Source organism: Manis javanica, chromosome 5, assembly GCF_040802235.1.
Source record: "Manis javanica isolate MJ-LG chromosome 5, MJ_LKY, whole genome shotgun sequence".
Taxonomy (NCBI): Eukaryota; Metazoa; Chordata; class Mammalia; order Pholidota; family Manidae; genus Manis; species Manis javanica.
The window spans coordinates 77,825,601-77,852,664 of record NC_133160.1 but is presented as its reverse complement, the minus strand read 5'-3'; the positions used below and the strand labels follow the sequence as shown (position 1 = coordinate 77,852,664).

General features: G+C 35.3%; 1 protein-coding gene across 1 annotated transcript in view; it reads right to left on the bottom strand.

The window, feature by feature from the left end:
* Positions 1-5,854: 5,854 nt before the first annotated feature.
* The window catches only part of LOC108399254 (bifunctional heparan sulfate N-deacetylase/N-sulfotransferase 4), a 300,861-nt gene continuing 279,651 nt past the window's right edge, over positions 5,855-27,064 (bottom strand). The window contains exons 10-14 of the mRNA XM_037001117.2: positions 25,489-25,663; positions 19,786-19,956; positions 18,745-18,854; positions 15,017-15,119; positions 5,855-9,535 (exon numbers count right to left, since the gene is read on the bottom strand). Coding sequence (XP_036857012.2) covers positions 9,416-9,535; positions 15,017-15,119; positions 18,745-18,854; positions 19,786-19,956; positions 25,489-25,663 — 679 coding nt within the window. The 3' untranslated portion in view covers positions 5,855-9,415. The remainder of the gene's footprint in view (positions 9,536-15,016; positions 15,120-18,744; positions 18,855-19,785; positions 19,957-25,488; positions 25,664-27,064) is intronic.

The window sequence follows — 27,064 nt, the reverse complement described above, 5'->3', positions numbered from 1 at the left end:
GAAGATTTCTATAATTTGGTCAACCACATAAAAATAGATGAAAAAACCAGGATTTTAAAATGTGGAGATGTTGCAAGTGATGAATTTGTTATTGTCTATAACAATTTGTGGCTGTAGATTCTTGAATTTTAAATATGATTAATTTTTATATGTAATTAATTTTGTTTGAAGCCAACCCTTTTGGAACATACCTTTTAAAACTGTGTTGTGCATTTATAAACAGATATGCAAAAAATAACTAATAATAGCAGATCTTCGGTAATTGTTAAGTGCCAGCTATTGTTCTAGTTGCTTTTATATATTTTAACACGTATAATACTGATAATAACTTCCAGGGGTAGGTGGTGGTGTTCTTTGCACTGTAAAGTTGAGATTTTAGCACAGGGAGTGCTATGCGCCTGAGGAACCTTGCATGAAGAATACGTGGTATTGCCCAGATTTGAGTTGTGAATCTGGCTCCAGAGATCCACGCACCACATTATGTTCTGTACTTCTTCAATTTGAGATTGTTCAAAATAGTTTGGTAGACCTTGTTTTGGACATCATGAGGGCTCGTATAAGTTGGTTCATTTCAGAGAGTAGCACACAGACTGCTAACCACTTGCTTTATTACTTATATACATTGAAGTTGGCCAAGGAAGGAAGGGCAGGACTCTGTGTGTATTTTATGTGTTACTTGTGACACACTCAGTCTACTGTCTTAGTTTTTTTTAACTTTGCCATGATACTGAAACAGGATCCAAGTGTCTTCAGGATCTTGTCTGTGGAAAACAGTTATCCCTTCAATACATAACTATAGGTCTACATGTGTTCCATTTTATCAAGATTAAAGGCTTCTGGATAAGACTCTAATTTCCAGGCAATGTCCTGGGAACACACAGGAGAGAATTACAATTGATCTGCAAGAGTTTATTATAGTCTTTGTTACCTGGAGGTACAGAGACAAAAACACATGTACAGTTTCACTCTGTAGAGTGGAGAGTGAGGAGAGCTTGTTCCTGATAACATAGACAGACCAAGTGTGTTGGTTTCGGAACTCAAATGCCAAGCAGATTACAATAAGACGACTATCCACATGTTCTCTATTACGTATTACTCTATCTTTGACTTTTGATCCATCTTCATTAGCAAACAAAATAGGAGAATAAAGGAAAAAATATTCAGTGTAAAATTTCCTGTCCTGATATACCTTCATTTGCACATCTGTGTAGCTTGGTTCAAGTGCCAAAATACCACCTCTTGCCCCAGGTCAGAAGCAGTGAAGTTTCTTCCTGCTTTTCTGAAAATATTGTGACAGTTATATAACCCATAGTGATTTTTCTTTTATACCAATCCTAGAAATGGTCATTGGTTGCCATTAAAAAATTCAGTCTGATTCTCTTGTATCCTTAAAATTGGTTCCTAATCTCTCTTTTTTCCCTAGTGTCTTATTCCTGGTATACCATTTATATTTCTGAAAGATTTATAAGATTTAAAGAAATGAGAATGGAGTCTTAAATAATTAAGAATATTCTAGAAATAATTGTTTACATTGATAGAGCTGGTCATTATATGGAGATATTTTAATTCCACTTGAATTAAAAAGTGAAATACTGAAGTTTTTGACAAAAATAGTCCACCTTCTTTTTACTTGGCAGTGTTTCCACAGACTTTTTATACATTTCCTTAAATAATTAGTCAGTAGAAAAAAAACTTTAAAACTCAAAGGACCTCAATGGTCAAATGCCAAGTCAATGATCTCTTATCCCTTTCAATATGTTGAACTCTTTTGAATTCTAAGCCATGCACTTTTACCACACAAAGTCATTGTAGAAAAGCAGCTCTTAGCTTCATTCTGATTATAAACAAACATATTTGTAGGAAGCATTATTGTGATATCTTTACACCAAAATGAAAGAACAATGGTCACTAAGGTTCAATTCCTGATGAGAATAGGGATGCTTAATTTGGTGCTATTGGCTGGTATTATTAAATAATAAATGACTTAGATGTGCAAACAGAAAGACTCTTTTAAAGAACAGGAAATACTCCTGAACCCAAACAGCCTTGAAAATGTGCATCTTGGTCCTATGGATGAGAGTATGACTTTGTACTTATAAGCTATCTGCTTACAAATTAAAGTTCAGTTTCCTACCAGTGTATAAGGTTATAAGGTAATGCATATATTCATTTAATAAATACTTATTTTGTGCCAGATGCCATGTTCTACATTATATAAAAATGAAGAGACTTCTCTCATTTTGATAATTTATAGTTTAGCATGGAGACAGACGTGAAAAATTACACTACAATGTAGATGCAATAGTAATGGTGTAATTTAAGAATATCAAACCAACTGCTGTGATTATAGCTCTAAATATATCATTATTACCCAGATAATATGATGGCCTAATGCCAAAGGAACTGGAAGATATGTGGTACAACTTAAAGCCAGACACCCAAAGTTGAGAGGCTTGGTATTCCTGTGATTTATATGTGAAGGAATTGGGATCTAAAAGCCATGGACTTCCATAGCCATGTTGGTCAAGATTCAAGTGTTATGCTAGTGAATCAGCAATGCCAGTTCACACAGGAGATGGGTTGAGGAAGGGACAAAAATGTGTTCTAGGCAGTTGCATGTACAAAGGCCTAGAGCTGTAAAAGTTATGAGGAAATTGGAGAACTGTAAGCAGAGTCGTCCTCCCTTATCTGTGAGGGATATGTTCCAAGAGTCCCAGTGGATGCTGGGAACCATGAATAGTACCAGATCCTATATATACTATATATTTTCCTACTCATACCTATCTGTGATAAATTGTTAATCTCTTACTTTGGCACAGTAAGAGATAAACAATAAGAAATAATAATATAGAACAATCATAAAAATATGCTGTGATAAAAGTTATGTGAATGTGCTTTCACTCTGTCAAAGTGTCCTTTGTACTGTACTCTCCCTTCTTCTTGTGATGATGTGAGATGATAAAATACCTACAAGATGATACGAAGTAAGGTGAATGGCATGGGCAATGTGATATAGTATCAGGCTACTAGTGACCTTCTGATTCAGAAGGAGGATCATCTGCTTCCAGACTTTGGTTGACCATGGCTAACTGAAATTTCAGGAAGTGTGAACATGGATAATGGGGGATTACTACAGTTGCTTGTAACTGGAATTTAGAATGTAATTTTATAGAGATTGTGAAAAAAAAGAATGGTCAGGTAGACAAAATGTCAGATCAAAGAAGAACTTCATAGAATATGCTATGGAGTTTGCATATTGTCCTTTGGGTTTGGGGAACATTGAGAATTCTGAGGTAATAATATGGTCCTATTGACAAGTTTTAAAGACCATTCCATCAGTGGTTCTGTGTATGATTTAGAGAAAAGTACAAGCTCCAGTTCACAGGTTATGGCAAAATTCTGCAGGAGAGATGATGAAAGCCTGTAATGAAACAGGGGTGAGAGATGTAGTGTGAGGCCTAAAATTAAGAAACAATATGATATGCTGCCTTGACATTTGGTAAAACTTGGGGGATCTTGAATGGTCTAACCACAAGTTTCCATTCCCACTTTACTCCTTGGGTGAGCTCCCCTAGCCAAAACTGTCCTTGTCAAGTAGGCCAAGTAGTTTCTGCTTACCCCTGAAGAGTGGATTACTATTGCTTGCCAGCCTGCAGAGTTTTTTTCAAACAAGCCAATCACATGTTCCTATGGGAACTAGGGGTCACCTAACCCTCTTGATGCTACAAACCCTGTCTCTCACAGCCCATGGTTGTTCACTCCTTCCCAGGTGCAATCCCTGTGTAACCTGGCATGGTACGAAATGTCCTCCACCCCAGGCTGTGAGTATATTTAACAGACAAATTGTTGTTGATCTCATCTGCCCAGTGTGGGGTGTTATATGTTTGATTACTCTTCATAAGCCTCATGCAAGAATCACTCTCTCACCAGTGGGTGAATAGGAGGTGGTCAAAAAGAAGTCAAGGAGGAGAGTACTGCTTGGAGCTGTGCTGTCCAATACAGAAGCCTCAAGAAGCCAGGCTAGAAGCTCTAGCCACATGTGACTATTAAGCACTTGAAATTCTGCAAGTCCACAAATATTATGTGTTGTAAGGGTGAAATACAAAGTAAATTTTGAAGACTCAAATATAAGAAGAATGCAAGAATATAAAGACCTCATTTTTTTATTGGTTACATGTTGAAATAGTATTTTGGCTATATTGTTAAATAAAATATTAAACTTAATTTCATCTTTTTATAGTTTTCTAAAGTGGTTACTAGAAAACTTAAAATTATCTATGTGATTTCTATTTGTGATTCACATTATTTTTTTATTGGGCAACTATGGCTTAGTGAGATATTCAGGAAAAGAATCTGTGTAACATGGGCTTGTGGAAGAGAAGGATTCCTCGAAGGACTAAAAGCTTGGTCAGATTGGGTGTAGTTTTTAAAAAGAAAAGGGGATGGAAGGGAGGCAGGAAATTTACCTGAAATGGGAAGAATTTAACCTTAGAAGTTCTAATTTATGTGTGAACCAGATGGGGATAAACAGAGTATAGTGGGTAATAATAGGTCTGCATTTCATGAGTAAATTTGGGGCTGCAAATAACAAATTTTGGAGTCACTAATTCTGGCATTGTAATCCATGAATGAAATTTCTATAGCTGGAATGTAAAGGAAATGAAGAAGGTGGATATATATATTAATATTGAGTAGATATGAAAATATTAGGTAGATTGGTACTGTTCATCACATTTCAATACATTTCAGTAATTTTTTACTGAGTACCTACCTTGTGGCATGTTTTGTTAGAACATAAGACTTTAGACATGTGAGAAACAGTAAAATACTTTTTGGAGGGAAATTAATTAATTATACAAATGTCCTATTTCAGGCCTGAAATATTGCATATTTGCAATGAAAAATGCAAAAAAATGTTTCATATTAATAAATATAATAGAAAATAATATATTGAGGTATAGTACAATGTTTTATTTGAGGAAAAATCTTATTAGAAGAAGGTGAAGTTGGAGATGAAGACTTGTAGAGAATTCAGAGAATTTTTCTTATAATTTTTAACTATCTAGGTTCTTTAAGTATTGATCCATCTTTATATATAGGGCTTCATTACATTTTGTGACTTTCTTCGGTTTGAGGGAGCTGTTTCTCTGGATTTGATTTTCCTGGTGGAACATCTGTTGGGTTCCAAGGACTTGAAGGAAGACATACAAAGAGAAGGCAGGAGATGCTCTACCGAATGAACTGAGGAAGAAGTGAATGAGAGGAAAGGGAGAAAGAGACTTCAGTAGAATGGACTGAGATGGAACTATCCCACTCTGAATATTGGTTAGAACAATAGTAGGGAATAGCAAAAAATTTGCTTTTGGATAGTTATGGGGAAGACAGTTTCTCTTTCTGACCAAAGATAATTAATTACACGTTTAAGATATATATGTTATTAAAGGGAATATAAAAGCATATTCTTCTTTTAAGAAAGAAGAGATAATGGTTGAATATTACACAATATTTTGTAACAAAAACGTCAGGCCTTGTGCTGAGCTATTTAAATATATTCTCATTTAATTTTTATAATAACCTAATGAGTTAATACTTGATCTTTTCTATTTTACAGAAAACTGTGACTCGGGGAAGTTCCACAAACTGTCCAAGGCCACACGGCTGCTGAGAGGCAGAGCTCGGACGAGAGCCCCGATAACCAAAGCCCACTCCGGTAACTTCCGGGTTACACCTGCTATATGTTTGGAATTCAGGGTGTATGTATTCGGTGAAAAAAGATAAAGGAAAGGAAAAAAGATTCATCTATTGATTAAAACCTTGGATTTTAGAGGAGAAACAACATTACTCTAGTGGCCATACCAGCAGTAATATTTATTCTAAAGAAGTGAGAACCAAAGATATGTTATGCATGTACTACATTAGTTATTTAACAATTTCAGTAAATGCAGAGTTCTGCTTTTGCCACCCACCTCACTGGCTCACACAATAAAATACTCATTTGCATAAATATAAATATGTTGAGTATACACAGGTACCCATGGCTAAGTGGTGTTCCTGTAGTTCAGAGAAAATTCTATATGCAAGACTACTAGACTTCTTTCTTTCTGAAATCTTTGGCCAGCATTATTTTTGAGGTACTTCCATCAAGCAAACAGTTAATATGTTATCTAGCCACCCCAAACAGGCTTTTCAGATATTATTCCACTGTAAATTGTTTGTGTAACTAAAAATAAATAAAAATGCATGGTAAATGGACTACTTCATATCATAATAAAACAGTGAAATAGAAGAATGAAAGCCATATGAGTTAAATATAAATTAGTTTCTTAAAATTCAGGCAAATAAAATCGCATTGGAAAGACTTTTCTTTTTCAGAAAAAACACAGTAGTAGAGGTGTTAATTTTTCTCACTAGTATTCTTGTTGCTTATTAAATTCATTTTGTGAATGTAGTTAAAAAAAACAAAATTTGTTTTTGAATGAGATTTGTAATATAATTTTTAGAGACTCATATTTGACAAATATATACTATATTTTGATGTAGGCTTATAATCAAATATTGTTCCTGCCTTTCTTAATGTGAAATAATCAACAATTATATTTGTGTTAGGCAACTGAAATAAAGAAAAGGAAAGAAGGAAGACCCTGGCTTGCTTAAAGATTTCAAGAAGTTCTTTAAAATTTAAAATAGTATGTTATTCAAGACCATTAGATAGAACTTATTTAAAATTAAAAAAATACATATATTAAATCTTGAGTCAATAATTCTGAAGTAGCCAGTGGATAAAAATTGGGAAAATCAAGATATGATTAAAACTGAAAATTTCCAATATATTATAATTTTCTAAAATCTAGAGTTCTTCTAAGCAGTTAACTGTAAGATGAAAATGAATTACATAATTGAAATTTATTTTGTTGTCTTCATCATCAGTCTTAATAAGAAAAATGTATACACTGATTGAACTGAACAAGAGCTGAAGAAATTAGTTGAATTTGGGGGAATTCTGTTCTTGGATATTTGTAGATAGGTGGGTGGTACTGTATACACTCTTCAGAAAAAAATAAGAAAATGCAGAAAATGAGTTACATTTTCAAAACTTAGAATGATAAGTTAGAATTTGAGTCATGTGGATTTTGCTTAATATGAAAAATATCTCCCCTTCTATAAATATCTCTGTTATCCTACTTGAGTACAAAAAAAGTTAATCTCTAGTTCAAGAAAGAAAACAGAATAAAAACTGGAGGAAACTAGAGAACAAATTAGTTAAAAATTAGAGCTCTAAGTACACAATTATTATGATTTTAGTGTTCTTAATGGAATTCTATCCTGTAAAGCTCAACTAAGTAACAATAAGATTGAGAATTGGAGACACAGTTAAAAGGAACCACAGAAGTAATAGTTTGTGATTGTATTAACTCATGCCCCCACAAAATACTGTATTTTCTGAAAAGATTAAGAGTCTTTAGATGCAGTGGGAAAATAAAACAAATACAATAAAACAAAACACAAATCTTAATGAAACACTGTTGACCCTTGAACAACACAGGGTTAGGGGTGCTAACATCCCCACCCACCCCACAGCCAGAAATCTGTGTATAACTTTTGACTCCTCAAAACTTAACTACTCACAGCCTTGTGTTGACTAGAAAAGCCTTGCTGATAACATAAACAGTGGACTCATGAATATTTTGTATATGTGTTATATACTGTATTCTTACCAATAAAGTTAAGATAGAGAAATATATTATCAAATTATTACAAGTCTCCAAAAAGTTTTCCAATACTTTTTTCTTAAGAAGTTAATGTATAAATGGACTCCAACTCATGTTGTTCAAGGGTCTACTGAATAATTCCAAAGTTGAATTTTGAAATAAAATATGTAAAAATTCTTGATTCTGTTTGATTTGATTTGCTTGCTTAAGACAACATAAAACAAACAAAAATAAAAAGAAGGATTTTCAGTTTTTTTTGAAGACATTGAATTATGTCACATGAAATTTCTTAAATTATAGGGAAAAGTAATGTTACTTAAAGCCTATAGAAAAGTTACTCTGGAGGAAGAATGGATTTATAGATAATGTTATGAAAGCCAGTTTGATTTACTGTTCTTTTGAAATTTTACCTTCATGTATCACTGAGAAGATTAACAAAGCTTTAATATACCTTCATTGACAATGGGATAAAAATCCAACCAGAATGACAATAACCTCCATTAGGAAAGGAACTTATAACTCTAAGAAAGAGCATCAATCTTCTCTAGAAATTAATTTTTGCATGGCCTGGTTGAGAAATAGAGTTCAGGTTAGAGAATTAGTGATGGTTAAAGAGTTAAGTTTTAGATTATATTTCTTTTGTTAAATAGGCATTAAAAACAATCTTCTGCAATAGTACATGTACTGGCATATATAAAAATCCATGCTTTAAAATGATTGACATCTACTGCATTGAAGGCATAAGTGTGTCATTTTACCTATAAACACATATAGGTGTTTCACTCCATGTATCTTATCAATAAAGTTTTTCTCATGTGGATAGTGAAAAAATATATAAATACTATATCATTGTCAATGAAAATACCTAGGTTAATTGTATGGTAAAGTTTTGGACCCATGTAAAGATGGCCTTATACAGACTAGTTAATATTATACAGAGTGCATACTTTCATTCCTTTTTCCCAAAACTCTCTGACAGATTTTGTTGGTACCATAATGCAAACTTCACTGGGAATGGCATGCCTTGCCAGAGAAAAGAGTAGTATCAGTGAATGTGGAAACTTTCAGATCGTCCCCTCCTACAAGAGGAAAGCAGACAAAAAACCTGGGGGGCCACAACTTCACTACTTTTTTAGCAAGTTAAGGAAATTCATAAAGAGGAGTGACAGAGAAAATATATGTGGGCTAAAAATGATAAATAACAACTGCTTAAAATAAGAGTATGGGGTTTTTAAATTTTTTTTCCTAACAAAAACAATTGTTATAAATTAGCAAAGAGAAAATGTAAGCCCTTAATCCAGATATTGGGATGCTACCAATTTCATTTACAGATATCTCAATCCTTATCTTTTCCTCAAGGTTCTCATTTGTTACCTGTATATAATCAGGGTTCCCAGTCATACACAAAGTTTCTGAACCTTCGTGGTTAACAGAGGAGAACTAGGTTGTGTTATGATCCCCACATTGCCAACTGGGTAACACCACAAACCCCACACTATGCCCCAACAGCTCACATAGGTTGATGGTAGTAACTGCCAATGAGTGCATATATAACAATTTTCATTTTATGAAAAATGATAGAAGGAAATTTATTCACACAGTCCTCTGTTAACAATCTCAAGTGCATTAAGGGAAGAAAAGTGTGGGGTTTGTTCTTCTATTTAATAGTAATAGTACTTCGTGAGCCTTGGTTCTTGTCTCCAGTGCTATCTCACTTTCTGTAGCTCCTGTCTCAGCCAGGAGGGCAAAGGCTGCCCCAGTCTATGTAGCAGTTTTGACAGTTCCACATTATGATCTCGGTAGTAATTAGAGAGGAAAGTTCTAGACTGGAAAACAAAAAGAAAAAAAAGAAGACTGGAGTGAAGTTATTAGTTCATTAAATAAGATTGTGTCATCTACAGATGTAAAGAAATTTTATTACAATATAGGTGTCTATAACATACTTATTTCTTTGTATTTTTCCTCAGATATCACTCATTTTTATCTTTTGAAAAGATTTGAAAGAAGTTTAGCTATAAAATAAAAATAGGTCTAGTATGCCTAATGCAGTTTATATACTATTAGAGTCCTTATTTATTCCAGGATTGATGAAGGCTACATAGGTAGTAAAACTGATGGGAGGTACATAATACTAAAGAAGAATGAAGTTGAGAACTAATGCTATACCAAATCTACACAAGTGAGCAAAAAAAAAAAAAAGCATAAATTTCCTTTAAAAATGGTCACTTTCTTTAAAATTGGGCCAAGGCATAAAAATAAAATGTGAAAGTAGATAATCATAAAAGCTGAAGTTCATGATTGAAGAAATAACCTGTAACACTCCAAAAATATTTTCTAAATATACTCAGGAACAAAACAGATTTTTAAAAATCATCAAGAGCTCTCTACCTCAAAAATATTATAAGGTCTCATTGAAAAAGTTATTTTAATAATCTTTCTTTGATTCTTACATTCCTAGTCAAGCTGCAGTGATTGGCTCTTATTAGATGGTTAAAAAAAGAATTATCAAATATATGAATGGTTGTAGTTTATTTCTGGAAAACAGAAAATTTATAACTGGATTTTTCTAGGAGATCACTCTCCTCATATTATAACCCATGAACACAGTTCAATGTCTCTTTGAAAAAATTGTAGAGATAAACACTTTTCCTGTGTAAGTATAAGTAGCCATGGCCCACACATCAATTTTCCATGTAGTCAAATTAAACCATCTCTCTTAAGCCCTTCCCAATTTTTAGTACAAATGAGTCTCTTTCTTCATAAAACTCCCTTAGCAACTTTTGTATATACTGTGGAAATGGACTTAAGACAACTACATTTCATCCTGTACCTTCACCAGGTATTTCATTACATTTCTTCCCTTAAACCATATTGTACATACTTCAAATTCTGGATAAAATGTTTATAGAAGTAGTGGGAATATTACATTGATTTCTTGGCAGATTAAAGTGAGTTTTAAAACCCTTTTGAAGTTATTGAGTTCAAAGGTATAGTTTAAGGACCTTCTGGTACTTCTATTTCCATAGTAACACACAAATCCTTCCATCCTTTCCTGCCTATCTTGTCTTAGGAGAGATGCTAATTCTATCTGGCTCAGCTGACTTTTAACTGGTTTCCCAATCCTGGTCTACCATCTCATACCATCACTTCTACTGAAATTTTTTTTTCCTGTCTCTTTTTGTAGTTTGTCATTGTTTTGCTGTGGGTAAAATTGCAATATTTCCAGAATCTCTCTCCTGCCTTAGTGCATCACCATTCTCCATGTCAATAGTTGTTTCCAAGGGGTGGAGAGAAGCAGTCCATCTCCATATCAACAGGTGATTATAAGGAGGGGGGAGGGGCGATAGTGGGCACCAGGTTGGGAGGGACAAGGACAAACGGGAGTAGATGACTTCTTGTAATCAATAAACATGTTTCTCCCATTTTATTTTTCACTTTGATTGATTTGAGCTTCAAAGTTTTATTTACACCAGGCTGGGAACACATTTTCCCCCCAGAAAGAAATAAATGTATGTATCTTATTATAATCAGTGATCATAACTAATTTACCCTCCTATAGTAAATCTGGGTTCATAACTGCTTTATCTAGTATCCTCTCTGTAATATTGTGATTTATAGTAAGAAATATGTATTTGGTCTTTGTCCTTAATCCTGTCACAAAGCTCCTAAAGACCTTGGAATTTCCTAAATGAGACAGTGTTAAAGGTATCTTTTGTAATGTTAATGAGGTGACTTTTGGACACCACCTAAGGATGGGGGCTAGTTGCCAGGGGAACCAGTTATATGTTTAGAACATTGGAAATTTAAGTCCTCACCCTCCTGATCTCAGGGGTGGGAGAGAGGCTTGATGATTAAATCAATTGCCACTGGTCAGTCCTTTAATCAATTAGGCCTATGTAATCAAAACTCCATAAAAACCGGAAAAGCACAGGGTTCAGACTGGGAGAATGGTGCACTCAAGAGGGCCTGGAGGCTTTACACATTTCCCCATACTTTGTTCTATGCATCTTTTCCATCTGGCTGTTTCTGAGTCATATCCCTAGATAATAAACCAGTGATCTAGTAAGTAAGATGCTTTTCTGAGTTCTCTAAGTTGCTCTAGCAAGTTAATGGAACCCAAGGAGAGTCATTGGAATTTTCAATCTATATTTAGCTTGGGTCAGAAGCCCCAGTAAGAACCGAGGCTTACAGCTGAAATCTGAAGTGGAGGTGAGGGGGTAGTCTCATGGGACTGAACCCTTAATCTGTGGGATCTGATGCCATCTTGGATAGACAGTGCAGAACTGAATTGTAGGACACCAAGCTGGTGTGGAAAAACCTCCACACCCACATGTTGTAATTGGTGGTCAGAACTGTCTCTCTATTGGTTAACTCTGTTCCATCCAAAATATGTGCTCTGGATATATACGTTTAACATATAATAATAAGTTTCTAAATATTTTATCACATATCGTTTTTTGAGCAAACAATTTATGAATGTATTTTATACACTTGGGAAAGGAGTATTGTTAGTCAGAAAGACAGAAATGAGTGGGATGAAAAGGAGAAAGGGCTCCCCAAAGATGTCTCAGGGAGTTGATCAAATAGCGCCAGAGAGCCAGAAATGACTCAGAGAGTCAATCAGATGAAGCTACAGGGTCCAAGAGTGACTCAGGAAATGTCCAGGGTCCTCCAGATAAGAACCATCAGGCGCATAGGCACAGCACAGCCCCTGTCCCCATTTCACCAATCAGAACCAGCCTAGAGAGCTGACAGCTGTCAATCAAGGACCTCTCTGCCCTACCAAAACCACATAAAGGAAGCCTCAGAATGAGCACCCGGGCCTGTCTTATTTTAGGCAGGCCTGCCCTGTTACTCTATGCAGAATGTATTAAAACTTACGTTGTTGCCCACTCTCCCCACTGTTATTCAAAATAGTACTGGAGGTCCTAGCCACAGAAATTAGACAAAACAAAGAAATACAAGGAATCCAGATTGGTAAAGAAGAAGTTAAACTGTCACTATTTGCAGATGACGTGATATTGTACAGAAAAAACCCTAAAGACTCCAATCCAAAACTACTAGAACTGATATCAGAATACAGCAAAGTTTCAGGATACAAAATTAACACAGAAATCTGAGGCTTTTCTATACACTAACAATGAACTAATAGAGTAATCAGGAAAACAATTCTATTCACAATAGCATCAAAAAGAATAAAATACTTAGGAATAAACCTTACTGAGGAAGTGAAAGACCTATACCCTGAAAACTATAAGACCCTCTTAGGAGAAATTAAAGAGGACACTAACAAATGGAAACATCCTATGCCCCTGGCTAGGAAGAATTAATATTGTCAAAATGGCCATCCTGCCCAAACACAGACTCAATGCAATCCCTATCAAATTACCAACAGCATTCTTCAACGAACTGGAACAAATAGTTCTAAAATTTATACGGAACCACCAAAGACCCCTAATGGCCAAAGCAATCCTGAGAAGGAAGAATAAAGTGGGGGGGATCTCACACCCCAATTTCAAGTTCTACTACAAAGCCACAGTAATCAAGACAATTTGGTACTGGCACAAGAACAGAGCCACAGACCAGTGGAACAGAATAGAGACTCCAAACATTAATCCAAACATATATGGTCAATTATTATTCAATAAAGGAGCCATGGACATACAATGGGGAAATGACAGTCTCTTCAACAGATGGTGCTGGCAAAACTGGATCACTGTCTAATCCCATACACAAAAGTAAATTCAAGATGGATCAAAGAAGTGAATGTAAGTCATGAAACCATAAAACTCTTAGAAAAAAACATAGGCAAAAATCTCTTAGACAAAAAACAGAGCAACTTCATGAACATATCTCCCTGGGCAGGGGAAACAAAAGCAAAAATGAACAAGTGGGATTATATCAAGCTGAAAAGCTACTGTACAGCAAAGGACACCATCAATAGAACAAAAAGGTATCCTACAATATGGGAGAATATATTCATAAATGACAGATCTGATAAAGGGCTGACATCCAAAATATATAAAGAGCTCACACACCTCAAGAAACAAAAAGTAAATAATCCAATTAAAAAATGGGCAGAGGAGCTGTATAGACAGTTCTCTAAAGAAGAAATTCAAATGGCCAACAGACACATGAAAAGATGCTCCACATTGCTAATCATCAGAGAAATGCAAATTAAAACCACAATGAGATATCACTTCACACCAGTAAGGATCGCCACCATCCAAAAGACAAACACCCAAAGATGTTGGCGAGGTTGTGGAGAATGGGGAACCCTCCTGCACTGCTGGTGGGAATGTAAATTAGTTCAACCATTGTGGAAAGCAGTATGGAGGTTCCTCAAAATGTTCAAAATAGACTTACCATTTGACCCAGGAATTCCACTCCTAAGAATTTACCCTATGAATGCAGCACTCAAGTTTGAAAAAGACAGATGCACCCCTATGTTTATCGCAGCACTATTTACAATAGCCAAGAATTGGAAGCAACCTAAGTGTCCATCAGTAGATGAATGGATAAAGAAGATGTGGTACATATACACAATGGAATATTATTCAGCCATAAGAAGAAAACAAACCCTACCATTTGCAGCAACATGGATGGAGCTAGAGGGTATTATGCTCAGTGAAATAAGCCAGCTGGAGAAAGACAAGTACCAAATGATTTCACTCATATGTGGAAAACTGAAGGAACAAAACAGCAGCAGAATCACAGAACCCAAGAATGGACTAACTGTTACCAAAGGGAAAGGGACTGAGGAGGATGGGTGGGAAGGGAGGGATAAGGGTGGGGAAAAAGAAAGGGGGCATTAAGATTAGCATGTGTTATGTGGGGGTGGGGAGCACGGGGAGGGCTGTACAACATGGAAGATGAGTAGGTATTCTGCAGCATCTTACTACACTGATGGACAGTGACTGTAATGGGGTTTGAGGGGGGATTTGGTGAAGGGGGTAGCCTAGTAAACATAATGTTCTTCATGTAATTGTAGATTACTGATACCAAAATTTAAAAAAAAAATTCTTAACTTTGGTCTTTCGTCTCACTGTGTCTGACTTCCCTGTGACACCAAACCAAGTTCTTTCCTTCCTAACAGTACTATTCAGTAAGTACTAATGTTTGAATTGCATCTCAATGGCAAATAATTTCTAAGGCTATCTATCAATCATTTATCTCTGTCAGTCTATCTTCAAAATATATAAAATTAAAAAGGAGCAGACATAGGAAGCAAATTTATTGCCACTATTTTGAAATACTTTTATGCTCAGAGTTTTGTCAGAGTACTTCAAAGATTAGAAAAATATTACCTCTGGATCCATGGGTGGATATTTTCGGCCTTTGCTTTTTCCAAGGCATTTGGTCTTCCCACCTTCTAGCAGTTGACACCAAAAACCCTTTTGGGGATCAAACCTACCAAAAAGCAAACATGTAAATGATTATAAAAAAATAGTGAACATAAACTGTATATGGAATAGAGACCCTCACCAATTGGATAAAGGAAATGCACTTTCCTATGCCTGTTGCTTCAGTTGAATTTAATTCAGTTCTACATATAGTCTTTGAATTGGTTTGTAAGAGTCTAAATGAGATTAAATAAGCTATGTTACATATTTTTTCATATTTCTACTGTAATGAAAAAAGACTATGGATCATTAGTCTAATCCTACAGCGAAATTAAGTTCTGTATTTTACTTATTCTTCCATAAAAGATCAAGAACCAATCATCATGGTGGTGGGGGGAGTCTAGTAAACATAATGTGCCTCATGTAATTGTAGATTAATGATATCAAAAAAAAGAACCAATCATCAAAATTACAATCCATTTACAAAGGACCTTTACAATATTTATTATTAATACTACTATGATTTCCCTGTGAAAATATAACAAAGATTTCTTTGAACCATTCAATTGTAAATGTTAAAGTGACTATAATGTAAATATATTTCTGTGAATAAAAACATGAATTAAAACTTCTAATTTGGAAAAATACTGTTTTTTTTATAGTTCAAAATATTTATACTTTTCAAGGGGGTAAATATATAATTTATTCTATTTTTTTCTCAGCCAACATGAGACACAGGCTGTACAAATGGTGAGTGGAAGATTAGACAAATCTTCATTTATTTTGTTTTAAAGCAGATAATCCTACTGGAAAATTTAGGTCTCTATACTCAAAGAAATTTAAAACTCAAATTTTAATTTAAATTTAAAATTATCCTCAAATTAAAAACTCAAGTTAAAGAAAACTTACATGTTGTTTTGCTCCCAAGGCTGCACAAAGTTACAAAAGAAAGGATGTGTGGCCTAATTACTTTGTTTAAACTTAGATATATAAGAATTTTCACTTAGAACTAACAAGATAGGAAAAATTGAAAGAATGAACCAAATAAGGGAAATTTTAAGTTTATTGCTATGGGACTTGCTGCATGCATAAAACATTGAAAAGGTTTGCATTTTTGTTGCTCAGCAGATGTTTTAGAGGGATGAAGCATAATTGACTGGGATGTAAAGTTAATTAGTTGCAGAATATTTTGTTGCCCTGGGCTCATTCCTATAATCCTGGTGCACCTGCAATTTGCCTCTGCACATATGTGAACTCATGTAGGGGGGAGAGGGAAATTTTCTTCACAGTTCCCTGCCCAAGCTATTATTAGAGACCTGATCCTTGCAGTCCAGGTTGTCCTAGTACTTGTTATCAATTAAAATTAAATACATCACTGGTTAAATGGATAAAAGAAAGAGTCATTTCCAACCGGGACTTTTCAATCTGCTCCTTGCCTATCACAGTCCTTTTTCTAGTTTTCATTAATTTCCCATGAGGAAAAACATTTCAGCATGCTTTGCAAAATGAGATGGGAAAGTCGGCATAACAGTGCCCCTAAACAGCATTTTATGCCTCAGGATGAGAGTATTTAACTGCATTAAGGTAAAATACAGCTCTGGCAACAAAGTCAAGATATTTATACACACGCTGAGAGTGTCTAACTTTGCTCTCAAGTGTGCAGAAGTCTCAGGATGGGCCACAGGTTCTCCTTGTTCTCCACAGCAGGTGCTGTGAGGCAGAGCTTAATACAACCTGAGGGAGGAGAGCCATCCAGAATACTGAATCATCCTTTTAAATAAGGTGTCATAACCTTAAATCCACATTATTTAGCTATCTTGGTTTCATTTACTGCATTGACAACATTGTATAACCTACATTTAACAAAGGGTATTTATTCTTTCTAAGCTGTATCAATTCTTTGTTTTGTGGTTTTGTTTTAGTAGGCATTAAATTGTGAAATTAAGATGTAAAGCTTTTCTCAAATAACTGTTGGACAACTTTGAGGACATAAGCTGGTTGCTGTAACAATTCTTTTATTACAATGAACATCACTGTAGTCATGAATTTTTGTGATGTGAGACATATTAAGAACCATGTATTCTGTACTTGTTTGCAATCTCATCTTTAAAGGTATTAATTTATAGGTTTTTTTGAACCATAAGCAACTATTTGTAGTAGACATGATAGAACCATTCCCTGAACTATTGTAGAGAGACAGGGGAAGACAGGCTAACATCAGTAACTATTAATGTAAAACATATTATAGGAAGCTTTGCCTACTTATTCAACAGCGGCATGCCTTGTGTTGTAGTTATTTCCATGACTAGGTAAAAACTTCATTAGGGTTGCTTTAGGGGAAAAGAACAACCCAATCTTATTACTGTTTTTCCTGTCCCTCCATTACCCTCTCTCATTGTCTAATTGCTGATTCTAATCTGCTGTGAACTGGGAAATTAAATAATCAGGCTTGTTACAATTTTGCTAAAATTTAATAGGCTTTATTTCAGGCCTTGTGAGGGAGTCAAGTACACATCCTTTGAAAATGTGTTTTGGCTGCTTAGAGGTTTTTGTTTGTTATTTTGCTTCTTTACAATTTTTTTTCCCATTTTTAATTACCCAAGTATGTTTTTATTTTCCCAAGAAAACTGTAGCAATATCTCCCTTCCCACATTTTCTTCTGTAGAATGCCCTTGCCCCTCCCCATCAAAATGGGGAGGCTCATTTCCCTCCTGGAATTTGAATTGGCTTTAGTAACTTGGCTGTAATCAATACAATGCAGCATAAGTGACACTGCAGGACTTTCAAGGTGAGGTCAGAGAAGACCATGGCTCTCTGCACCACACTCCCTTGTCACATCACTCCCTCTCGGGTGGCAGCCGCCAGACTGAGGAAGCCACACAGAGAAGTCAAGGCCCACTGAGCTCAGCCTTTCAGCCAGCACAACCCAAGAACCAGAGATGTGACTGAAGAACTGAAAAAGCCTCTAGAAGATTCTAGTCACCGGCTATTTGAGTCACACCCAGATAGTCACATCTTCCCACCTGTGAACCCAGATATTATGAGCTGAGATGAGATGTCCTGGCTGTGTCCTGTCTGAATTCCTAGCACACAGAATCTGTGAGCATAATAAAGTGGTTGTGATTATATGCTTGTAGGTTTGGGGAGGTTCCGTCAGGAAACAATAGATAATTGGAGCATTATACATGATTATTCCTGATTATACCTAGTTTAATAAACACAAAGTAAAATATGAATTTATTCCCTCCCAGTTCTTTCCCAAACACTGCTCATGCTCCCAGAGCTAATAATAATCATTAGCATTTTGTTTCTAATCTGTAAAGTAAATTACTTGGCAGAGGAGACTGTATCTTTTCACCTTTTAACCTCAATTCATCTTTAAACCTCAATTTAACAAATTCTGCAGAGTAGTCATGTAAAAAGTTCATTTAACCAAACATATATTGGGAAAAACCTCACCAACAAGGGATTTGGTGTATATAAAATGCCTATAAGGCAATATGTATGTGACAAAATATTCATGGTATTCAAAAGGAGATGCCATATGAATAATGATATTCTTTGACTGCTTTTGAGTAGCATAATGATGTATAAATGCATAACTAGTATTAATGATGCTATATATACACTTACCAGTGATAATTTATGATGGCAAATAATGGGAATGAAATCAAGCATGAGAATAGACTCACGTTAGTGCTTCAGAGTAATTATAATGAGTTGTAACTCCCAGAAACTTCTGGACTTCATCCATCACAGTAGCTGGGTCAGATCTCAGCTGCTGTCCATCAATAATTAGCAACTGTAAAGTAAAAAAAATAGTCACTTTATGAAGAAAAAAACCAAATTAAATAGACTGAGTTGCTTCCCTTGACCTGGTATGACATTAATCAATTAGGTCAATGTGAATAGGAAGAAAATATGTGCTAAGAATACATTTTAATGGTTACTATTCTGTGTTCTTCCAAATAAAAAGAATAAAAGTTTGCCATAGGCATCATTTATAACCCTTAACTAACTTGATTGTAATTCAGAAATAAACAGATACTCTCCTGATTTAGTAGCAGTAGAAACATAGTTTTCCATCTGTCAGATAATCAGACAACTATCCAGCCTACGAAATCCCATGAGCTAACCTTGAAGACAAGTGTGTAGAAATACAGACACACAGATGAAAATTACCCATCTATTCTCCTTACAAATCATGACCAAGAACTCAGGTTTTAGCTGTGACCTGATCTGGAGTGAAGAATATAAATGAATTGCACACTTTCCTCAGATCCTTATTTCTTGTTCTATCCCACATCCCTGGGGCTGTTACAGTACTTCCCATTTTAGCAGTCTAACACATGCCCTCCTTCTTTCCTTGTGAGAGTCCCACAGGACAGATGGCTGAGCACCTGCACATGATGTTCCTTACAGGTTGTCTAACTGGCTGCTCTGCTACTGGCTGAGAGCTATTGCCACACATCACGTGCTGTCTCCTGGGTGAGGACTTACCAATTTGAGGCCAGCTACTACACAGAGGAAGATTCCAAGAATGGTTTCACAGCCACTTGACATTTTAATACCATTACTGATGTTAAAAATGTAAAAATCCACATTTATTCCTTAGGTATGATTATCACTGATTGTAAGTCACTACCCATGGTGAGGTTAATTGATGTTTTCTGTCTGTCAGTGTGACACAGTCCTACTATAATAAACAGAAGCCATTAATTACAGCACATTACCTGAGAAGTAGCAAAGTAAGTTAGCCATCTTTCTATGTGGACTGCATACCAGCCAGGTATGAGGCATCTCCTCTGCAGAGTTTTTAGGTCAGATGGGGCCCGATGTCCTGTTGTAATCACTTCGTAGAAATTAGACCTCAGGGCAGCTGGGTCTTCATGTGATTTCTGGTGCTTTAACAAGAAAGACAACTGTGAAATGAATTTCCTTTATGCCTGCAGAGGTATGTGTGCATGTGTGTGTGTATGTGTGTGTGTGTGTGTCTTTTATTTCCAAAAAGTAATGAAAAATGATTGATTGATTTCAGAATGAAAAATAAAGTGAAAAATCTTATATTGAAATGTAGGCATTGACATATTGTTTAAAGTGTAAGCTTTCCATATACATTGAGTAGTATGCAGCTAAACCTATAGTTGCTCCATGTCTACAATGTTTCAGTACAAGGATTTTCTTCATGGATCTGATTAAGTCAGAAGATGTCAGGTACCAGACAAATCAAGCCTGATGAAGAGATTTAGATTGGCAAGAGTAGGTTTACATAATAGTCTCCTCATTGTTTCATTACAGCTGATCCTACAGGTTCTGATTCTTTCTCAATATTCATGTGTGGCAGGTGCTACGGGTACAGAGAAAGCAGACATCTATTCCTAATGCTTGTTGAGGTGTCATATTCATGTTGTTAGCCCTGGGCCCTTTCCTTTTGCTCTCCCAAGGGCTTCCACCTAACCCTGCTAGTTTATAATAGCTCCCAAATATTGCTTCACTATTACTTTTCAGTACCAAATCCTTTGAGTCCTTCACATCAAACCATCCTTGGTCAAGCTTGAGAGCCCAATACAATGACATTTTAGATGAATTTAAGAGTCAATACAACTTCAAAAGCATTCATGAAGCTCCTTACCAGGATAAAGAACTACAATAGATTCTGGAGATAACAAGGCATAAGTAAGACATATTCGTTATCTTCCAAGAAATCATAACATTATATGGGAGACAATAAATGAATAGAGTGTAATAAAGTTGTATGTTGGACTAGAGTTTTAAGTCATTTGCTGCAATACCCAGACCAACAAGTGATTAGTTCTGAATGAAAGATGAAGGTATCTTTTACAATGGTTGAAAGTTTTCAGCTAAAATGTAATGAGAATGATTTTCATGAGCAAAAAGTAATACACAAGGAAACTAAGAGAACATTATCAAGTAAGTTTGAGTGAGGGTGGATGAATTGTGGGAATAGATGAGTTGATTTTACAAGATATCTAAAAATTTAACATAAAGAAAATTTACTACAAGATAAGAATGGAAGTATATTAGGACATGATACAATGGTGTAAAAAGCCTTATATATGAGTTAGAAATAAAGATAACTAAAAAAGTAAAGATGATTAAGAAGTAGTGAATGGCTAAAGAGTAACTAGTGAGGGGCAGATTGGTGGAACTAATAAAACATTCGAGTCTTCTCATTATTGTATATTTATTGACATTCTTATAAATGCATTATGCTGAGTATATGGAGACTACATAATACATTGAATTAACATAATAGGTAGAAACAATATACCTTGAATAAATATAAACATACTATGTGTATATTAATACAGTAATGTTAAAATATCTACATTAGGTAGTGATAATATGGAACTCTACTTAATCTGCTCTATATTGATTTACACTAGTTTAGCACCAAGTTTTCTTTATATTCCTGCAACTAAGAAGATTAACATAAAAATATGACTGGAAGTCACAAAGGGGTATATTTTAAGGAAAAAATAGCACTATAGCTCTTCTGTGAGGTTCATTATAAAAATGTGGGGTAGAAATTACTGTGACAAGTGATGTTTGTAGGAGTTTCTGAATTATACCTGCTGAGCTTTGGATTTATGGTATTTCCTGAGTAGACTGGACCAGCTAAGTAATAGCCTGCACTATTTTGAAATGTGGAGCAGTTTGGGGACCATACTCTTAGCAATGTGGCAATAAAAAGTATTATCAGAAAAAAGTAATTCCTTTCAAACATTTATGTTCAAAGAATTTACTTGAAGAAGTGGGCACAGATTTTCTTTTATTTAAATGGTTTAAAATCTTTGTGGAAAAAAGGATTCATGTAAATCTGCTTGAAGTGATGACCATGTTTTCTGCTAGGAAATTGTGCAACATTTTGCCCCAAGCATTTCCATTCAGTGTGTTTAATTAAGGTTTAACATTTCAGTGCTTTTGGCACAGTTTTTAGAAAAGTAAGTTTATCTTGCTCTGCAATATGAATTTTCATAAAGTGAGAAAGACATATTTTTGTATCTTTAGGGATACACTGACTCATGGGCTCTAATAATAATTTCTGAATCTTGCTTCCAATCCAAGTGTTCCACTTGGATCCCCAAACACTTGAATTCCTAATTGCAGTCTCCTATTTTTCTGTCCCTCATTATTTGTTGTCAGGAATATATGTTTATTGATGAAATTTGGAAAGTCAAGAAAAGAATGAAGAAAAAATAAAAATGTTATCTTACTATACTCTTTAAAAATTTCCTTTGAGTTATTTTGGCATTAATTTCTATATGCATTATACATATACAAATACACTTATATCATTGGGATTTTAATACATATATGTTAATTATTACCACCATAAATTCAAGCTCACCAGCTTCAATTAGGCTTTCATTGTTGTAGTGAATTTTACATTTCTCTGGTCAGTTTTATCTCACCCCTATACAAAGATTTTACATTTCTTTTTCTCTCTTCTCAAACTGCTGCCTCCCAAATTATTCCCTTCTTTTTTATCAGATTAACTCATTCTCAACTTTGCAAAGGAGAGACCATCACAGTCACTTCAATGTCTTTGTCCCAAACCTTCAAATTTACCAGCATATACATTTATCCCTTCTTCTATCTCTGGTGAGAAAACTGTGTCAAGTATGACAAGGCAACGGCTCTTAGCCAGCAGCCTATTGGTAGAATTCAGAGGGTCTATGAATTTAGACCTTTATTATAAGCTCTCTTATATTAAGTCTCTATTTTCAGTAACCTCTAAATGAAATTTAGCATTTATTGAACCAGTGATTTTTACCACCAATAAAAGTTAGTTGGTTTAAAATAATTTACAGGTGTTTGAGATATATCAAAATGTTTATGCTCATCATTACTTCAAAATTACAGTATTAGACCCACCATTAGATCTTCCCAATTAATGATTAAATAAATATTTGTTACTGATTTTAAAAGTATTTTGATGATCACGTTTCTAAATAGTTGTTTCCTTTATAATTCTCTGCAGTTTTTTTTTTATTTTAAAGTCTATTTCTGTAATGGGACCCACTGACTCCAGTGCCTGCCAGAAGAATTCCAACATCAGAAAAGTGAGCAACTCTGAAAATGGATTGCTTCTCTCCCATTAAGCTATTGCCTGTAGCCATCCCTTCTTGGCCTCTCAGGATCTCATGGGATTGATTCCCCAGTTTCTCTCCTGGGCCTTTAATGCCTTCCTTTGGAAACTTCACATAATTCAAATCACTACCGTCAGACAACACATTTTCCTTGAACCCAATTTAACATCTATGGAATAAGTGTATGGCTTAATTTTCCCTTTTGCAATTACATTTCTTATCTTTTGCATGTGCTGCCTCTATTTCTCCATCCCCACTTAATTCCTCAACCAAATCCATCTAGTTTTGCTCTTTCAACACTGTTGCTAAATGCTCCACTTCCCTCCATGGCTTCCAACTCAGCAGAAAATGACTCAGGCCTTGTTTTGCCCAATTGCCTAATTTCTTACCAGCTGTTTGGCGCTGCTGTCACCAGGCCCGTGGGGTGCTCTTCCTTCCCTTCCTTGTCCTGGGTTTTTTCTCATGCTCCTCTGGTTGTGTTCTCCTCTCTCTGGCTGCCACATCCTCCTCTGTACTTTTCTTCTCTAGCCTCTCTCCTTAGGCATTTCATCATTTTTGTGCCCTTTTGACTCTGATGTACAAATCTCCATCTCCAACTCAGCCCTCACCCCAGAGTGCCAGCTAAGTCGGCTGCTCCTTTCGGTATGACGGCGATTCCTTACTCATGACCGCAGGGGCATCCCATCTGCCTTTCTCCACCCCCACACAACTCCCGTGTCCTTCGTCACTGCTTCTTTCATTCACTGGTGTGTGCAGTCATCACTCAGCTGCCCATTTTGGAAACTTGTTTCATCTTTGACACTGCTTCTCACCAGGCTCTGTACACTTTAATCTTTACAACATCTCTTGATCCATTATACTTCATTTAGTTTCTACTTACTATCTTTGTCTGTGCTAACTCCATTTCTCAGCAGGACTATTACAGTATCCTCTATTTGGTTTCTCTGAATAGTTATCTGTTCTTCCAACCCATTCTTTAAATAGCAGATAGAATAATGTTTTCTCAAAGGAAATCTGGCTTAACATTTCAGTCGCTTAAAGAATGTCAGCCACATTGTTCTGCCACTTGACTTCCAGCCCCTGTGTGCCTCTCAGACTCATCTCCACATGTGCCCACCTCAAGTTTTGCTCTCCAGCCACATGGAAGTTTTCTTAGTTCTTTAAATGTGCTGTGGTTCTTTGCACCCGGTGGACTACACTTTTTACTCTCTCCCACACTCTCTCTAGCCCCACTCAGTTAATATTACCCAATCATCTTTCAGTTTTAACTCTATCAAGTCTATTTCTTTTCAGAACATTCTCATAGCACCTTATATATCTCATCAATTCCCTCACAGAGCATTCAAAAATTCTAATTCGATATCTTTATGGTTATTTAATATCAATCCATACACTAGAATGGACATAATGTTTTAATTAACATTTTATTGATTAAAACCATCATCAGAATATTCTACCTCAGCGAGACACAAATCTACACTGTCAGTATTTGCTGTTCCTTTGTTGTTATTGTTATGGATAGTACTGCCATGTATAAGTAAATATTTATAGATACAAATTTCAAAGGGATAAATATTTGTCTATCCCTTTACATTTTCTTAGGATTGAATCCACAAGAGGAACTACAGCACAAAATGACCTTTACAAATTTTTTGATATGTATCTCCAATCATATAAATCCTTCTATTGAATTTTCAAGTACTTTTATCATGACACCCTTGCCAGCAGAGAGAATAAACAACAATTTTTGTCAAGATGATATTCAAAAACAGTATCATTTTGATTTATATTTTTTTGATTCATAACTGGGTTGATCATTTTTTCACATAAATTGCTCAGCAGTTGCATTTGTGTGTGTGTGAACTATCTATGCTTTTGGTTTATTTGCTCACTTTTCTACCAAGATATTATATTTAATTATTTATTTTACCATTTTGAAGGAAACATTTTTTTCTTTTTTTGCAAATCAAGGGCACTAAGCCATCTGCCAGTATTGCCACAGATACTTTATTTAGGTATTTTTACCTTTGATCTGATTTATTGTGATGGACCAGCATTTTACATATTTGTATGGTTTAGCCAATTTACTCTTTGAGGTGTGATATTTTTCTATTATTTGATGCTTGCAAATCCTAGCCTAGTTTGATATGAATTAAATATTTGTTATTATTTCTCATGATTTCTGTATGGTTTTGTTTTACTGGTTCAGTTCCTTTAACACATGACTGTTCAGTACACCTGGATTTTATTTTGGTAATTCTCCATTGCTTACATTCAGGCTATGACCAAATGCTTTTAAAGGTATTTTTCACTGCTTCATACCTGGTACCAAGAGTATGCCCTGTCTGAAGGGTCGATGAGGATGGTGATTATCTTGGCTTTGGGGACCAAAGATGCAGCTCGCTTAGGAGCTTCTTCTGAATGGAAATAATTAGCACTCTTTTCAAACAGAAAGTCACTTGTAATGTTGGATGGGGTAGGAAAAAAGTTCATGTACCTGAAGGCAGAAAAAAGACAATTAAATAATCTGAGATTCGTTTTTCCCTGCTATATTATGGATATGAAATAAGTTAGATAAGTTGACATTCATTTTTATAGATTTCTAATTATTGGTGTTGTAATTGTCAAAATAGTGGCTACTCTACATATCTTGAATGTGAAAACAGCATCAAATATTACCATTTTAGTGAACAATGTAGGGCAGGGGAACGAGTAAGAGAAGTAGGTGGGTTGTTAAGGAAGAGAGGAAATCCACTAGATTTGAGTTGATGCTCTGTGCTATCAAAAGCCAAATCCAGAAAAACTAAGTTTACCCTTGGCAAACAGCAAATTATACCATATTGCCTAGTAAATATTTTTAAATAGTAAATTTATGTTTGCAAACTTGAATACAAAATTCTTAAATTAAGACTAAAGTGCACAAGAGAGGAGGCCATATAAGTCAGAATAGCTATAAAATACTAAACAGAGTAGGGCATAACCTCTCTCCTCCTTTTTACCTTCTGCATAATTATAGTATGTGTAGCAGTGTGAGCACATTACAGTCTATCTAGAGTAATTAAGGGGATATTTCCTGCCAGTTGATCCTGTGGTGCCTCAGTAGGCTCACTCCTCCATATGCTGTCAGAACGTTCCTGTGTGTAGATTATTGAATCAATATGTTTGGAGGTTAATTCCGTGCAAGGCTTTAATTATGTGTGTAACTCTCCTTACAGCTCATCACTTCTGGAACCCTCAAACGATCTAGAAATAAATAATGAGATCAATTAAGAATTCATATAAGACACTTATTTTTCTCTTTGACATTTGTTATTATGTTTCCCAAATGTAAAGTGGTGAGAAGTCTCATCTGTATTCCTACCTAACGATTCATGTTCCATTTGAGCTCACAGGTAAGAGGAAATTGCAGCTCTGCTTTTAGTAACTTGTGTGCAATCTCGAAATTCATTTAGTCTTCTTAAAGTAAGGGAAAACGGTGATGTTCTAGGCTCAGAATGGAAGCATTTCTACTCATGATGGAAAGCCAGATCTGCACTTTGGCAGCCCCACTTCCCTACTCTAATCCTAGCCTTTAGTTGAGGACAGGTTCATGTATGGAATTGACAGAAAGTTACATGCTACAGAGGTATGCGCTGAGGGGAATTTTCCTCAGGGGAGATTTGCCTTATATGCTTTGGAACTGGAAATCATGGCCACATTTTCTTAGGAAGTTGGTATAGAGCTAAATAAAAGCCCCAGAGTGAAGATAATCAGTTTTATGTTATCTCAGTTGAGGGAAAATATTGTGATTTTTTAATTTTTCATAATTTGTCAAATGCAAAGTAATATTCCTTTTATGCATGTGTGTGACTAGAATTAATACAGTTTTGGAAATGCTCTGTTATTATGTGCATGACAA